Below are 17,849 nucleotides of genomic sequence, written 5' to 3' on the forward strand. Positions count from 1 at the left end.
AAAGAGCTTTACAGCTCAACTGCAAAAAATAACTTCTTTACTGGGAGCCAAGTTTAGGAATTATAAACCAAGTCTGGAAACCTGGCATTTTTCCCAAGACAAGTCCAATTACTAGAGCAAGACAGCAAAATATTTCAATATAAATGCCTGCCATTTTTTGTACTGTGAATTTGAATTATGTGAAGTGATACCACGACAGCAGGGGAAATGTTTCCTCTCCTCTCCCTCCCAGTACCTTCGTGCTTCCCCTTTTAAAATATTACAGAAAGGAGATTCCTGTAGATGGGGTTTTGCCACTGACTTTAAGGTTGTAGGATGGGAAATCGCCATGAGGAAAGAATCACGCTCTGTGTGTGTGTGCTGCAAAAGACTTCCACTTGCCAAATATATTTCATATTCCAACAACTCATGTAAATGACTATTTATTTTCACATGTGAGATCAGAGAAGTGTCAGTAGCCATCTCTTTCAGCAGTGCTGAACCCCTTTTTTCTTCAAGACAAACACAGAATGCACGATTGGTCCTTACCCACTCTCGGCTCCACTCACAAGCCCCGCAACAGCCCCAGGAAGTTCAGACTTCACAATTAACAGATAAGATGACATGGCTGCAAACAGAAGCAGGACAGATTTAGCAGAGGAACAGCAGCATCTCAGCCAGCACGGCTGGACCGGCAGGGTTATGCCTGGAACATCTCAGCTCTGTGTGAGACACCGCGGCACCAGAACCAGAATTTATTTTCTCATATACTTCCTTTAAAAATAGCTGCAAGTATTGCACTGATGTCAGCTAATGCCTCCAAAGAGACTCTTACAATGTGAGTTTGAAACAAGGAAAACATAATCCAAAGGACTAAAAGGCAAAATAATATAATATATAGGCCTGCCCTTCTACCTGGGAATACAGACCTACAGGCTAGAGACAGACTATAAGGCTGCAGCACTCCTCCTTCCTCTTTATGAGACATTATTCATAGTGACAGTAAATAATATTGGTTTCTCTCAGTACAACAGGGTTTTTAAATAGTCTTTTTTCATAGTTGTTGTACTTAATAAATATAAGACAGAAATTCAAACAGAAGTATAGGACTTGAAAGGTTTTTTTTATATACTGCAAGGTTTGGTCCTCAAAGCTAAGAGGATTATCAGTGACAGATCCCTGCTTCACATGATAAATCCATCACCAACAAGAGCCCAACAATAATATCAACTGCAGAACTGTACAGGAACTGTGAGGCAGAAGAGAAATTCTCAGCTACTCTTACAGGAGTATTCACTTGAAATTAAGTGGTTTTAATTCAATTCAGCAGAAAGCAATCCAAGAGCTCCTTCACTTTTCTCCTTCACTAAATACTGTGATCAAAGGAATGAATGAGAGGGTTTTAAAATCCCAAATTATACCAGTATGAAGGTCTGATACCTTCACGTACTTTTCATGTTGCTTTTTTATGTAACCAGCAGAGAATTACTCAAAAAATCAAGCTTTACAAACAGCTTCAATGAGCATCAAAGCCTACGTGAAACTGATTTCCATCCAGCAGCAGCAAGTAATTTTAGTAGTGTCAGTAAAAGCTTAGTTACATTCATTCCCTGACAAAAAACTCATCTGTTGTACTCAAATTTTACTGTTCTGTATTTAGTAATTCTTTAGAATTTTACCATGGTGTATTTATTCGTGCTTTAAAATTAAAACATACATTTTTGAAAAGGCAAACCAGCAACCTTTCGTAAGCTGATATTTCAATAAGTTTGTGTGGGTTTTCTTATTCAAGGAATTTTTTTTGAGTCTTAAAAGAAAAAATATGTAGACTACACACTACAGACATTGCTGTACTACAGCAGTTACTGTTAAATTTTGAAGAAAGGGTAAGGTGGTCCCTATAAAGAAAGAGAATTCTATTAATACAAAGTGACATCTACCTACCACAAAGTTAAATTAAAACCATTTGGTAAGTCACTAAATAATAATATTCACTTCCTCATAATTAAAAGCTCTGTTTTTCTCCAATATTTATGTATATTTAGTGACAGGTAGCTGTTGACTGTTGTGTGCTGAAGTATTTATCTGCTGTCCTGATTTACTGTCCTACAACAGAATGTAGGTTCAACCAGAGAGAATTACAGCATGTATATTTCTAAGTCACTAGAATTTGTAAGTAAATTAACCCAATTTTTCAAGCAAAGTTGCAGGCAGCTGCATATTTCATTCTATTTTTAAAAAAAAATAAGTAGGGGAGAAGGGAAAGGAAAATTCCTCTCAACTGCAATTCAACCTTATTTATCCATTATCCTTCTCTCCTGTATGATACAATACTTTATACACAAGCAAGTCGGAATTTTCATATATTTATGTCCTTCAGAAAGATTTCAAAACTAGTTCTTTTTCAGTCTCCACTGCAGAAGCCTTCAAATTAATTTCCAGATCAGATTTCCTCCAATATGCAATCTGTCACTCTGCCCTTGAATTTCTATTAGCCTCTGGCTAATCACTTGATCACTTATCCTTTGTTGCTCATTCTTTGTTTTTGAGAGGAGTCCTATTTCACTGAATTCCACTTCTAAGGAGGGAGCCAGTCCTGCACCAAGAACCTTGTACACGCTGAACATTTGTATGCATGTTTCTTCCTTTCTCTGGCCATATGGGAAACAATCTCAAATAGCAGGATTTTTTTATATCCTCTTGTTTGTTCTACAAGATGAATAATGAATATTAAACTATCTTATTTATATCCTGATGCTTAAACAAGACCTGAATCTTGTGTACGAATCTGAGTAGGATGCCCATACTTTAATATAGTTTAAAAAGCCAAATTCTGCTTTTAGTTTATTTGCAAACACAGTTTTAATTCTCCTCAGGAGAAACAACTCCTTGTAGCTTTACTTGGCATGAAGACACGAACTACTGTGTAACTCTGCAACACACTACAGAGTGAGCAAAGAACATGGTTGGTTTGTTTGGTTTTTAGAGATGAAACTAAAACAAGGAAAACAAAAACAATGTGACAGTCTTTTTCTACCTGAGGAACTGATAGCATAGAATGTGACAGACAAAAAGTCAGGTATCTTTTACTACAAATAACAATCTGGACCTCACTTCCCTGACAGCCCCACAGCTGAAGCCACGTCAGGCTGTGCTATACAAATGAAACATCAGCTCTCCTTGGCAGCCTTAATATGCAACGGAAGGAAGAGATTACACAGCCACGAGACTCAGCTGTGCCACCAGTGAACACAACAAAAAGCCCACCCTCGTGCTCTGATTTAGCCCACTCTGAAATACTCTGAAATACTGACACAGGTTTCCACACAGGTTTCCTGCAGAACAAACAGTGTGCAGTGGCTTAGTCTGAGGCTGCAGCAATAGGGGGATGCCACAAGGGCTGAACTAGAATTACGTGAGCAACCTTTACATGTTCACATCCTAATTGTCAGCTTCTGAATTTGCATGTATTATGTTAGTTTTAGGCAATTTTCAGTATGCACCAAGAGCTACTTGATGGAGAACAGTTCTAAAATGCTCAACATACCAGAACTCAGCAGAAATCATAAATATGTTATTAGTTTATTATTCTGTAGACTTACACTGTGTTGAAAGCAGTAAGAGATATTGCTCTTAAAATACCTATCACTTTGCCATGATCTGAAAACTTGGTATTAGCTCTTTGACAGAAAAAACAAGAAGTTTACAAAAATATAAAATAGAGTCATTGCTTTACACTTCCATTACTACAGCCTGCAGTGCCAGCATGAGCTGTGACTCTCTATAAATACACACAGCACGCATACATTATTCAGAATGTCTGTGCTGTGCTAGCAATATTGCTTAACACTGAGCTTATGTGCCCCTATCTGAAAAAACAGTTGCTTGGGAAAAGGTTGTTTTTTAAATAGTCCTCAAAATATCTCTTCTGAGGTAGCTCAAACTTAAAATACATGGGTGGCTGTTTGGTTAGCAGAAAAAAAAGTGTAACTTTTTCTTATTATTCTCCCCAAAAAGACACCAAGTGCTGAAGTCCTAAGAGAGGATGTCAGAGAATGTACAATAAACTTAGAAGTAAACACAGGGTTTATGGTGATAAATCCCTTCAAATAATTTCATTGAAGGAACTGACTCTTCTGCTTAACTTTTCCTCATCTGCCACTGCAGATGATCGTATTAGAGCCCTATAAAGATGTCTTGCATTTTTAAGCACTGTGCAAAGATGGAAACAAGCTCCCCTCCAAACTCCCCACAGGAGAAGAGAGGGCAGGTACTGGTTTTAATATTTCCTCTTAGGGGAAGTTTAACAAAAGAATATTGGGAAATTTTATTTGGTTTTAAATACAGATGTAGAATGGAGAGTGTGACAGAAGATGTACTCTTTGTTGATATGGAGAAATTCCAAGAACTGAAACAGGTTATCAATTTCTTTGCTTGGCCTTTCTGCTCCTCTGCTTTCTTTTCCTTCTATCTTTAGCCTTTACCTGAATTAGTCTGGAAATTACCCATGGCAAGCTTAAAAAACAAACAAAAAATCCTTCTTATTGTACACAGAACACACAGGCAGCAGATTTAGTTTGATAAAACTTCATTAGTTATAAGTGTACATTTATGCTAAACGAACAGAAAAGTTTCCTACATAGCTCATCAAATATTCCATTCTGTAGTACAGCTGCAGGCTGGTATTCCTGTCTTTTTTTTTTTTTTTCTATTATTTAAAGCAAACTTAATATTCTTTACAAGATCAAACTTTCCAAGAACCTTCCATTCACTGCAATAGGAAAACACAGGAGAATGGGTCATCAATTGTTAAATTAGTACAGGAGCTGACAAACCTGCCCTTAATTAAGGCAGCTCTGCACTGGAAATCCTCACTTTGAATCAGTCAGGATAATTAGGCTTTCAGGTCAAAAGTAAACCACGCTGTGAAAACAAACATTTGAGTTTGTTTGAAAACAGAATTAGGTTTCCCATACTTAAAGGAAGCTCAGTAATTTCTTAAGGTAATAAGGATGCAAGTCTCAGCATGTAAGAAGCTGTATTTTATTTTATTCCTCCAAGATTTGCAACATACATTCATTTTCAAAGTTTCTGGAGTATTGTTCTCGCTGATTATACAAAGGTTATTCCCATCTGCCCCCTCAGTCTGAAAAAAATATTTGCTTAAGTTTGAAACAAATTTTGCAAAAACTGCAGAATGGATGGGGCAGAGGGAAAAAGAAAGAAAACCACAAAAGAATAATCTGCAATTTAAAAATGCCCAATTAGCTTGATAAAAGAGGGGGTTTTTTTGCACAGCACCTCTAAGCAGGCACTCACAGAAAGCACACGTATATATATTTACATAGGGGGGAGGTAACTTAAATGTTTCACTGTTCACCTCAGCAGAACAAAGGGGAGGGGATGTGGAACACGGCAGGAGAAGCTGGAGGCTCCCGGCAGCTCTCCCGGGAAGGCGGCCCAGGGCGTGCGGGGCCGGGCCAGGCCAGCAGAGGGTGGTGCTGCTTTTTTTAATATCTGCTTTTTAAAATATCTGCTTTGCACAGCGCCTACGCCTCTCCATTGATTCCGGGAAGCTTGAAAAATACGAAGCACAGTACTGTAAATACATATTTAGGGTGTCTTACACTCACAGCAGGGTCTCTGTGTATTGTCTATCACCTTGTTAAACTCACCCTGAGTTTAATACATGGAAGCCAGCATAATTGAAAACGAACATGGAAACAAAAATTCTTCCTGAAAATAACACAGGCCATAAAATCTACAGAGCAGCATCACCCATTGGAATAAATCCTGTCGCTTCCAGTCACTGCCAAGGGTAAAAATCACTCCAGGGATACAGAATGGGCTTTTTTCCTCATTCCCGATTCTTACAAAGAAGAGAAGTGTGTACCTTTGAGGACACGTTATCTCCAGAACATTGAAACAAAAAATCAAAAAGCACCAGTTATAGAAATTACACCAAATTAAACAGTATTTATATGAGAAAACAAATAATTCGTTGTAAAGTTACTATAGGTGTCCAGAAAGTTTAGTTCTGAAGAATGACTGCAATGCCAACCTGGGTACAAGTCAAGGCAGGTTATCTGAAGAAACTGAAAAAATAAATATTGCAAAAGATCTCACAGAGACCACCTAAGCTACACGGTGGTACTGCAGCACTGCCAATAAATTTTAAATTATTAAACTCGTGGTCTCGGTGGTTTGGACTGATGTTTGTGTGCATCACAGCCACCAGCCCCTCTGGGCCCAGCCATACCTCAGCCAGCAGTGACCTTCAGCTGATGGCAGGCCCAGCCCTGGGAAGCACGCTGGAAAACTCCACATGCTTCCTGCTAGACCTCAGCACTGGGATTTGTTAGTGCTGGCAACGGGCTGAGAGCTGCTCTTGTGCAATACTTTATTGTGTTTGTCTCCATTTTTCCACCAGCCTTGCTAAGAATCAGCCCTTCTCTAACTTGATTACACATGCTTTAGGAGTCCTAGTTGGATACACGGCTGTGGACTGTCCTCCTTTTCAGTCACATCCAGAGAAAGGACAATTCTAGAAGGAGAAATTGCCGTCCTCCTCCCTCTCCTGCCTCAGAAAGCACCTAGGAAGCTCACAAAACTTCCCTGGCAGGGGAGAGGGAAGGGCTGTGTGATTCCCAGCCATGGCTTTGGCCCACTGTGTCTCATCCATCACTTCCTAGAAGCACAACACTATTAAACAATAGCAGGGAATCCATCCAACTCCAGCTGCTCCTGGGAAGGATGTCACGAAGAGCCAGCAGAGCCATGGAACTCAGCATTTCCGACAGCAGCCTCCCTTCTCTCCTTGTGTGCCTCCAGGCCTGCAATTCCTCAAGAGCTCTCTCCCTTCTTTCAGGGCACCTGACACGACCTGGGGCCCTTCAAGACGCTCTCCTTCAGAGCAGGTGAGAAATGGACATTGGGAAGATCACTCCAGAGAAAGATGTGTGTGACAGGAGAGGGTTGGGAGGAGCAGATGAACAAACCTGAACAGCCTGGGAAGTGCCATTTGACAGTTCCCTTTTTCCTGTGCTCTTTGCACCCACACACACCAACCTGCCCTTTCAGGAACAGGGCAGTACACGTGAAACTAAGCACTGCTAATTTACATTAAAGGGCTTCTGGATTGGGTCAAAAAACTGAGAAATGGAATGTAAAAATTAGTAGCATTGGCCATCCCATTCAATCTTTTGATTTCCCTCATTAACAAATACCTATATTGCAAGAACAAGAACATACTCATTACAAGGAAAGCAAAGCAAATGTTCTCCAAGTTTAGTCACTCTAAGCTCTACATATTCTACAAAGTCTTTTGAGTTGTGGCATTAAAAGGACTCTCATTTACATCTGGATATTGAAAAATTAACTCAGTATCCTGGTACATCCTCAGTTAATCTTGATACTTTAATGGATTTTGCTATTTGATTTGTGTTATGTGGATTAATTAAATGCCTTCCAAGGGTAATTAAAAATCCACAGGAAAAGTTGAATACTCATGTTAGAGATGTATGTTAAAATTCCAAACAATGTACTTGAACACTTGAACCTTAATTTGACCAATCAGTGCTTTCCTGCAGCTGTACAAAAATGTTTATTTTCTTGTCCTTGGGTATCCTGGTAATTGAAAAAAATCAATTTCCCTATCTACACAAATCCGTAAGTGTATGCAATTAGAATGTCAAATTCAAACTTGCACATTAAGCTTTCTTTTAAAAAAACACAAAGATGACAAATTGGAAAGCGTAACTATTAAATTATTGCTAAAATGCTCTCTGCACTTCATATTAATGTAAATCACTCCTGCAGTTAGACTATTTTTAGAAGGGATCAGAGCAAACTTTAAAAAAAGCCCAGACTAGATGCAGATAGTGACAATAACCCTGCTAAAGTTGCTTAATCACAAGCCATCTTTCATTATCTCATGCTCTCTAATCACTTCTGAAATAAGATACTGTATGATGCAACATAGCCAGGTCTGATGATGGAAGAGGTAACACAAAACAATTTTATTTTTAGCCTTCCTCTGAAATCAAAGATGTTGACAGAGTCTGGATGTCTGCCCAATAGGCACCTTATTCCTGGTTCCTTCAGCCAGACAGAAAAACAGACAGAGGGGAACACTCCAAACCAGCACAACAGGCAGAGCCCAGGTTTTACACTTAATCCCAGCATGGATCCCAGTCAGGACAAACTACATTTCACAGTTTTCCCACGTAAAACCTGCCGAAGGACCAGAAAGACAAGAAAAATTCTTTTCTTTCCACCCATTTCTTTAAGAGGCAATGCTGTGTGGGAAGTGAACAGAACTCTTAATACCTTATTTTTTTAGGAGCCTGTCAGCCTGCAGTACAGTCACCTTCAGAGCTGGCTCCTGACACAGGGAACCTGGACTGCAGCATCCAGCATGCACTGGTTTGGGGCCCTAGAGTTACTGAGCTGAATTTTATTAAGAATGGCACAGAGGAGGTTATGAACTGTGATGAGGAAAAAATGAGATTTATATTTCCTTTGACTAAAGAGTCTTGTACATGATCCCAGAATCTCCAGAACCTGCTCTGTGTATCCCCCTTCCCTTGTACTGTTTAGTTTGAAAAGGAAATTAAAAGATTTTTCATTGCTACAGAACATTCTCTAAAACCTGTCGAAATAAACAGTCCTTAATCTTGGAATTGCTATGGTCACTCCTGCCTAAAATTAATGCTTGGATTTTTACAGCCATTTCATTTGGGAAGCTTTTATTCTATTGGAACTTTTAGTATAAGAAAAAAATCCAAGTTTATCATGAAACACAGTTACTTTGTCTAGTTCTGGTGTTTGTACAGTGACAAAAACCAGCAATCATTGAATTATCTGGACTTGACAGGTAATCTTAAAGGAAGGAACAGCACTGGAATGCTGTTTCCTTCTGTTGATGTATGTGAACATGGCTATCTGCTTGGTGGTAGGGAACAGAGGAGGGAACTTTCAGATAACCCCCTTATTTAAAAGAATGCATCCAAAACATTTACAACAAAAGAAAAATTAAAATTGTTCTATTAGACTTCAAATTGTTCTGTGTATGTTCAGACAAATAATTTCTAAATACTTAGTGACTGTCAAGTATGTAAGCATATCTGAGTAAGAGTTCAAGTACAAAAACAGGGAGTGTTATTTTATTATGCCATGTACCAAGGAAGACAAAATATGAACAGTGAAAGTGGACAGCCCATGTGATGTAAGTCAGGAAGATAAACAACTCCCCTAAAAAACAAATGATTGAGCTAAAAAAAAGAAAGGTCCCATTAATGCAGAACATATGAAACATCATAGGTAAGTAAACATTCACTTGCTGCACAAATGACTAAAATACATAGGCAGGTTCCAACAGCAAACCCCAAAACACCTGATCTGATAAAATGCAGCTACCAGATACAAATGTACAGAACAGCAGAGAGGAGATGCTGCTTCCTGAGCCCCTTTCCATGAGCAGTGCAGCTCTAATGGATGTGCTCCACATGCTGGGATGCAGCAACAGTTAGAGAATTCAACCCCCACAACTACAGCCCTTCTGCTTAGCACCATCACAAAAGCCTTTCCCTTAAGTTTTCTGTCCTTTTAATCAGTTTCTTAAAAACGCTTTAATTATTGCCTTTGGTGCTGGTGGAGCTTTGAAGCCTGTCACACAGTTAATATTGAGCATATGAAGTCTCTTACCTCCAATATTCTGGATAATTATTGTAGTTGCAACAAGGACCTATAAAAAATTGATTTCTTTAGAAAGGGTAAGGGTAACTAAAATCATATGTCTATAGCAGGCATAAAGCACATGTGTATTATCTTAAACACACCAGATGTAGCAGTGATAACTAGCCCTGAAAGGAAGGGAATCTTCTGCTTAGTGAGGAGTTTAACACATGGAAACCAACACAATTGAAAACGAACATGGAAACAAAAATTCTTCCTAAAAATATCACATTTTTATTCTGAGACAAAGCAAGTGTAATTGTACAGTGAAGACTGTTGTGCAGAAGAAAAGTTTTTTAAATCACTGAAAATACAACTGCATTCTAACTGATATCAGGAGAAATGAAAATTATCAATTATCTCAGGAAAGAAAGCAGAGATTTGTACAAGCTCAAGTGTACTTCCTTACCCCTGAGTATTTTTGACTGTCAGGAATGTTTAAACTTGTAAAACAGATAGACTTTTCCTTAGTACTTGTGATTATTCATACTGGACTGATATGGAAGCAAAAATGAATACAGATTATTAAAATACTTGCCTGAATAAAAAAAAATTAATTTCCAACTGAAAAAAACCCAAACCTAAAAGTGGCTATAAAGTTTTTGCCGTGTTTTCTTTTGAGTTTAGCTCTAAAATACCATGATCATCAGCTTTAGTTTTCTTTCTACCCACTGCTCTTCTTGATATAGGACATTTCCTAAATGACTGTTGCTGTTAAGTCAACTTGGAAAAAATTTATCCTACAGTAATGAGAAGTAGCACAAATTTGGTTTTTTTGAAAAAAATAATTTCAGGTTATAAATCATTCAAAATCAGTTCAAAACTCACCAAGGAAAGGAAGAAAAAAAATATGTTATCTTGGAATTTGCCATAGATGGAAATAAATAGTTCACACCTTTGGAAAGGGAGAATCAGCAATCTTCCAACAGCAGAATATTTCCATCCTTACAAATCTCAGAAAAATACATTTGAATGGAAATCAGCAAGTTGAGTAATTGCTCTACTTCAAGAGTAGTTAACCAGTAGTTTACTCAAACTAAGCTGCCAGTTGAAGCAAGGTTCTACACTGGCCTGGCAGTATCATCCCCTATGTGTGAGGGAGAAGTACTGCTGCAGAGAAAAAAAGAAAAAAAAAGTCATCTGTGCCTGACTGAAGAGAAAAGTATTCAGGGACAGATGAGAATTCAGAATGGTCGTGGTGAAGTCGAAAAGCCTAAAAATCAACAAGATCAGCTAGAAGCAAGGCATTCAGTAAGGAGAGCTCAAATACATGACTCAAGAGTTACTGGGTTGCAAAGAGAAAACAGTCTGAGATAACACAATCAGAAGCAGCAAAGCCTGTCTTGCAGGCAAGTTTTGAGAAAAAACTTGGAAAGGAAAGCTTGGTGAACTTTGATTATTTTATCAAAAGAACAGCTTCCCAACACAGAAATATTCTGGTGCTCTCCATGCACATTGAAAATAAAAAGCCAGATAAATTTCAGAACAGATTACTTAAACTGCAGATTATGAAACAGTATATTAAGAAGAATTAAAAAAGAAAAGCACATGTTGACTAGGATGTGAAGCTGTGAAATCTCCTTCACTTAAGCTTTTAAATAATAGATTAGATAAGCATCTGCCAAAAATGGTTTATGTATGTTCAGCTCTGCTTCAGGGCAAAGGCAGAGTAAGTAATATTTTAGTTTCTTCTTAAGCTCTACATTTCTATGACTTTTTCACATAATGGCTCATGGTTAATGTGTATAGAACAGCGCCTGTAAAAGATAACTGTGTCTTATACCTTGCTATTATCAAGGTTAATTATCTCTTGAGGTTGATCATTTCTTAATTTAATCAATAAATATTGATCCTCAGGCTACACTCATCTGCTTATTAATGCTAATGGAAGCCTTACAAACATCTGATAGCTCAGGTTTAATTCTCACTGACATTTAGATATAAGAAAGCAGTCTCTAGTCTGTTAAGCCAAACTAATTTTAAAAAATTTGCATTGTTTCAGTAAAACATTAAAATTACACTTGTGTGTGGTAAAAACCTGTTTTCAGTAAGGAGTAACTGGAACACAGAGCACAGAATTCATAACACTAAATGTGCAGTATTCACAGGCAGTATTTCCTGTGCACCCATTGTTACTGAATAACTATTAGGAAAAAGATTCAGAACACACTACAGAAAAATAATAGCTAACATTTTAACTACTCTTATATCAGAAATGGGTAAGTTTGATGTTTGGTTGCTTTTGTTTGGTTGGCTGGTTTTCTGGGGGTTTTGTGGGGTTTTTTTAACCATGAGATAAAACAATTAAGAAACCTTCATGTGAAAAGCTTATTTAACAAAAGGAAACAAATAACATGTATTCTTAGTTGCTCCTGTTGTGGAAATGACATGAAAAGCCATCCCTTACCTTAGATCCCTATTAAATGCTGAAAACACCAACAGTAAATCCATCACTTACCTATCTCTTAACACTTTTATAACAGAGGTAGGACTGTATCAAGTCTGAACCTTGAGCCAACCTGACAACAATGCCAGTGAGCAGCTTTGTATACAGGTAACTAAAAGTGAACACTCTGACAGGAAAGCAGCACAAAATCCTGCATTTAAGGAGTGTAAATTTAACTGAAGTTTGGCTTCCACAGAGCAGACACACAAACTGAAACCAAGTGAAAAGTTTCAGCATACTGCAGTATCAGTAATATATTACTTATTTCATTTATGTCTCTTTACTATGCAAAGAACAGTTGCATATGGGAAGCATGAGACCAAGAAAAAAAACAGAGGTAAAAATGAATACTCACCCTTCCAGTTGATCCAAATGCAAACAGGCCAAGGTCTTCATAAGAAGTGACAGCTGTTGGTAAGGGAACAAAAAGAAGAGCTAAAATATCTTAACTTGAAAAGCCTGAAAGCTCTATTTTGGCCCTTCTTTCCCCTTTTAAAATTAATAAAATTCAGAATTAAAAGAATATTTCATAGTATTTTTTTACTTACAAAATAGCTTTTATATACACCTGTACTCCTGCTACAAAATACAGCTCTATGCTTAAACATTCACAGATGCTTCAGAAACTCAATTTAGTATTTGCAATTGCAATATTTAAAATATACTAGTAGTACATTAATGGCAAATTGCCTTCTCCCAAAGACTTTCTATGTGGGTGAAGAATTATGAAATTAGCATTAGCAGTTAGATATATGATATTTCCGTATCTTATTCCTTAAAACAGCAGGTTTTTTAAAATTAGAATGACAACAGAGGATATATTTTCATCTTTCTACAAATATAAACACTACCATCTTTCCAGCTTTTAAGAACTAGGCCCTATCTATTTTCAAGAGAGCTGAAGGCAAACACTTTCTTTGGTTGAAATCTGTTATTAAAAATACCCAAAAGAAAACCCAAAGCAAAACAAAAATCCTGCCCTTACCTGCACTCGACTTACATAATTACATTAAAACAGTCTGTGGTTTCCTGTATAATTTTGCTGGGTTTTAGCTGAAGCTCACTTCTATTATTGCTGGTAACTCAAAACAATCCCTTCTCAGAAAGAAGGAAGTCATATTAAAGCCTTTCATTGTAACTCTGTATTTTGTTATTTGTTATTAGAAACTCAAGCAGTATCAAAAAGATGAAAGTTTTCTGAGAAGCACCACTCACTTTCTTGGGATATAATAAAACAGCTGTGAATGCCTCAGAGGGTAAAATTAATCTCAAAGCCACGTAATTCTGTAGTCAGGACACTTGGTTTCTGCTCCTTGGTTCGGTTTGGTACAACACTGCTCCTGTCACATCTGAACTGAGGGCCCAGCTTTGCAAGCTGAGCTTTTCACACCTGAGTGAAGCCCCATTCTCTGAAGGAAATGTCACAAGACATGGGAGACACAGGCACCTCACAGAGATCAGATGACAGGACTGGAGCCTCAGACTTGCCCAAGCTGGGGTGGTTTTATTTCATTGAAGTTCTGCACTCAATCAGATCAGTGCTCCAGAAGGGGAAAGAACAAAACAAAAACCAAACCAAGTAAAACTCCCTAAATTTTCTCATATGATTTTCTCAAGGGCAATATTTCCCATTCTGCTCTACTACAGACACCAGCACACTATGACAATACAAATGAAATAACAAAATTAAATGAGCCAGAGTCAGTGCTCAGCATAAACCTGGACTACCTCTAATAGATATAATTAAACAAAAAATATCTTATATAAGATATTACATTTTTCCTAATTTCCATTTATAAAGTAGCTGATCACAAGGAAAACAAAAGCATTTTAAATAGTCATCTTCACTGCCATTAAAAAAAAAAAACAGTAAAATAGTAAACATATTTAAGAGCAAGTTGTTTTTACCACATGGTAATAAATATACAGCACATATGTATGAGGAGTTACCAGCAACGAGAACAAAATTTTCTCACAATTCCAAAAGAGCAATATGAAACCTTATTTTCTGTAGTAACTTTCTGTAATCAGTTTAGTCCTGTGAACACTGGGAAGCCCTATTACTTGATCATATTACTTCTGTAATTTCAGGACTATATGGAACAAAATATTTAGTGCAATTTATATAAAGATAAATAAGTTCTGCCTGATTAGCTTAATTTTTATCATTATTAACACTCCATGGAAATTATCCCTTTAAATGTCAAGGGGCAAGTATAGTACCAGGCAATATTTGTGACTAACTCCTAAAATGAAAAGAAAAAAGCAGCCACAAAACTTCAAAGTGCATCCCACTTAAATTCCCAATTCCTCTGCTTTACAGAGTAAGCTTAGCCTTTATCAGCCCAAAACAACACAGGTCATACTGAATTACCACCAGGACAAACACTGACTAAACTAATCTCAACTCAACACTTGACACTTGGGAATATTTTTTTTGCTAAGCCTTTTGGTCTACACAAATCACTTGATTTTGTCAAAGTCCAGACCGATGTAACTGAAGACATTTCTTTATTTTTGAACTGCAATTAAAATGCCTGGCCTCTGTTTAAAATGGAATTAGTATTAGTGCTTTCTTTTCAGGAGGTGTTTTATAGGTCATCTCTTACCTAAATAATAGTTCACAAACACTTTGACCAGTTTCTCTTTACCACCCTTCAAGTTTTTCTAGCTTGTTTTTAATATAAAAATACTAAAATTCCCTTCAAAAAATTTTTCCCATGGATTAAGTTTAATACTGTAACACTGTTCACAAATTAATACAAATTTTTTAAAGAAGAAGTTTAATTACCTACTTTGGAATCAAACACGTACAGAGATTTTACTTTGTCGAGGTACAAGAGATTGCATTTCCCACTTTTTAAAGACAGCGTTCCAAGGAAAAACTTGCTAAAAAATGCTACCTAACATTTAATTACTTCAATAGCTGACAGGAATTATAGGAAATATAATCTCAAATCTTATTTTTAAAAATCAAAACACAGAAGGTCATAAATCCAGCAAACTTATCCAGACATAGTTCTGGTGCAAGTCCTACCTGCCAGCATTAGGTGATAACTAATTATTAGTTTCAGACAGGAGAGATTCTTCATCCTGACACTTCAGCTGCATGCATTTCAAAAATGCTTTCCTGAGGTGGACTGTTGCCTTTGGACAAGAACTGAGGAGTTAAACCCTTCTTGCATATCAGGCCTCTGAGTTCAGAGCATCCAAACTCTCTTACTTCAAAAGACTTAAATCCTTAGTTTTCCCCCTCATCGAAATTCTTTTGCAAGAATCTCTTTAATTATTTTTTTACTAGACAACAGCTTAATACCACTTAATGCCCATAAAATTCAGAACTTTTCAGCCTGAAGTAAGAGGTTAATAAGGCCATTAAAATTATCTAAAGTCTCCCTTTTTTTTTTCCTTCTCATGTACCTCTCTAGCTACACGCTTCTGGTTCTGATTCCTTTTTAATAAGCAGCACGCCAAAATGAGAAAAAAAATTACCACTTCATCCCAAATCATCAAGCAGCCAAAAATACCAACCATAAAAGTAACCCTACCTCTGAGGGGTGTTTTTTAAGAATGTATGAAGATCACTCAACAGGTGGGGACAGGAGCAACAGATCTAAGTAGAATCGGGAAGCAATCATCTGAGAGACCACAGGCAGCTAAAGAAAACAAAGCCAAGGAGGAAAGAAGCAGAAGCTTTCTCCCACCACCTTTGAAAAAGAGAGGAAAACAGATGAGAGAGAAACAATAAGCAGGGAGACTTCCTGCTGTAACATGATCTTTGTGTAGAAGTCAAGGAAGGACTCAGTTGTTTCAGTAGCAGGAATTAAAACATGAGCAGATTTGACTGCAGGTATTAGAATGCACTGTTTGAACTGTCTCAAACCAGTGAAGTTTCCAAGGACTGCAACATGACTTCTCATTCAGCATCAAAAATGCTCTGTAAGCTGCATCTATAAATGATAATCCAATGATTGAAAAACCTGAATGGTATCCATTTCAAACCATGGACAAAAATATATGTACTACTCCAAGGAGAATGAATGAAAGGCTGCTCTTTTATTGCTCTTAAGCATTCACTGAAAGCAAAAGTACACACTGAAGTAGTGAGGCTCAGACAGCACCAAAATAGCTTTGCTGCAGAAATACAGGATCTCTCTGGAAAGATGAGGCTTTTAGCGAAAAAAAAAATTAAAAATTTAGAAAGCAGTCAGTATGTCATTGGCTTTTCATACAAAGACTCAAAATCATGTTTTTAAATGGCAGATACTATTTGTTAAAAACATTAAATATTTCAAGATCAGTCAATCAGACACCACTGTTAACTGCAATCTTTATAGTGGGTCATGTCTCTGTGTTAAAACTGAGGAAATATTTCAGAGCTCACTGTTAGATAAATCCTTTTCACTTACCAGTCTGAGTGCACATACTGAGCAGAAGAAACACAGAGTAAGAAGCAAGGCTGGCAACAATCAGCAGCAAGATACTAGAAACCACAAAATATTCACAATTAAGCACTTTTACAGAACAATGCACTTTGGAGCTTTAAGAATGCTACTCTTGCAAGAACTAAGCTACAAGATTTCCTCATTTTATGGCTTGTATCTGCTGACTATGGTTCACGTGGTCTCTGATTTTCCCAATACTTGCCAAGTTGTCCTGCTGTATGGATTACAGACTGGTCATAGCCATGGAGTTTGTGTGTGCACATGAACACAAACACACATACTCCAGTGAAATGGAACCAATGCTTAGGAAATGGTCAAAGTGACAATTCCAGTGACTTTGGCCCCATTACCCACAGGTTAGCATTTGCAACAAGCAGAAGTGCAAACAAAAGCAGAAGTTGATTCACAGTTTTCAGCCACATATCCATCCTATGCCACAAGGCCCATTCCTGGAACTAAAGGAGATCACAGTTTTGAAAGGAAAATGTCAATCCATCAGGAGTAATGGCCAAGAAATTGCCACCCTGTGGCAATTTAATGCAACGTCTGGGTAGTATGTATGTTAGGCTAGATTCAAATGACTAAAATGAAAAAGGGAAGATCTTAATTAACAATTCTGAAACGCACAAATTATTTATTTTTTCCTCAGGTATGCACAGGAGTCTCAGTAATCAAGTTTTATTCAATTTAAACCTACAAGACGAGTTTAAAAATTAATACATGTAAAAGCTGAGAACTTACCTAAACCCCATGATCCCTGTGTTGGCCATGGCATAGGATAAGCCAAGTATCCCACTGCCCATGATTGCATTCATTAAGTTAAACACTGAGAAAGCAAAGGAAGAACCACGACTTGAAGAACTCTGTGAAAAGGACAGAAAAAAAAAAAAAGCACAATTAGTGGAAGAGGTGATTTGATCTTTACTAAAATGACATTCAAGGGAGGGGGCAACAGTCAACTTTTCTTTCTTTAATCTAAAATCTCACTTCTCATTCTCAAACAACGCAAATCCTTGTGCACACGAGATGCCGCCCCGCAAGCATCACAAGACGCCCACAACCTCTGAGCACAGCCAAGCTGAGCGCAAAACGAGCACAGCAAGATTTACAGCTCGGAGCGGGCTCTCCCTGCGCGCTCCCCACAGGGGCGAGGGCACATGGCAGCACTTCCAAGCGCTCAGCAAGCAGGGAATCGAAGGGATCAGGAGCAGCGATGGGACCCATCTCATCCTCCCCTCCAGGTG

General features: G+C 37.7%; 1 protein-coding gene across 2 annotated transcripts in view; it reads right to left on the bottom strand.

Moving 5' to 3' along the window:
• The window catches only part of SLC38A6 (solute carrier family 38 member 6), a 37,884-nt gene that overhangs the window by 19,744 nt on the left and 291 nt on the right, over positions 1-17,849 (bottom strand). For both annotated transcript variants that reach the window (XM_088166343.1, XM_014871379.2), the window contains exons 2-6: positions 17,347-17,468; positions 16,570-16,643; positions 12,516-12,568; positions 9,685-9,724; positions 529-607 (exon numbers count right to left, since the gene is read on the bottom strand). In XM_088166343.1, the coding sequence (XP_088022469.1) occupies positions 529-607; positions 9,685-9,724; positions 12,516-12,568; positions 16,570-16,643; positions 17,347-17,468 (368 nt within the window). The remainder of the gene's footprint in view (positions 1-528; positions 608-9,684; positions 9,725-12,515; positions 12,569-16,569; positions 16,644-17,346; positions 17,469-17,849) is intronic.

The sequence above is a fragment of the Sturnus vulgaris genome, chromosome 6 (genome assembly GCF_052056855.1).
Source record: "Sturnus vulgaris isolate bStuVul1 chromosome 6, bStuVul1.hap1, whole genome shotgun sequence".
NCBI classification, from domain to species: domain Eukaryota; kingdom Metazoa; phylum Chordata; class Aves; order Passeriformes; family Sturnidae; genus Sturnus; species Sturnus vulgaris.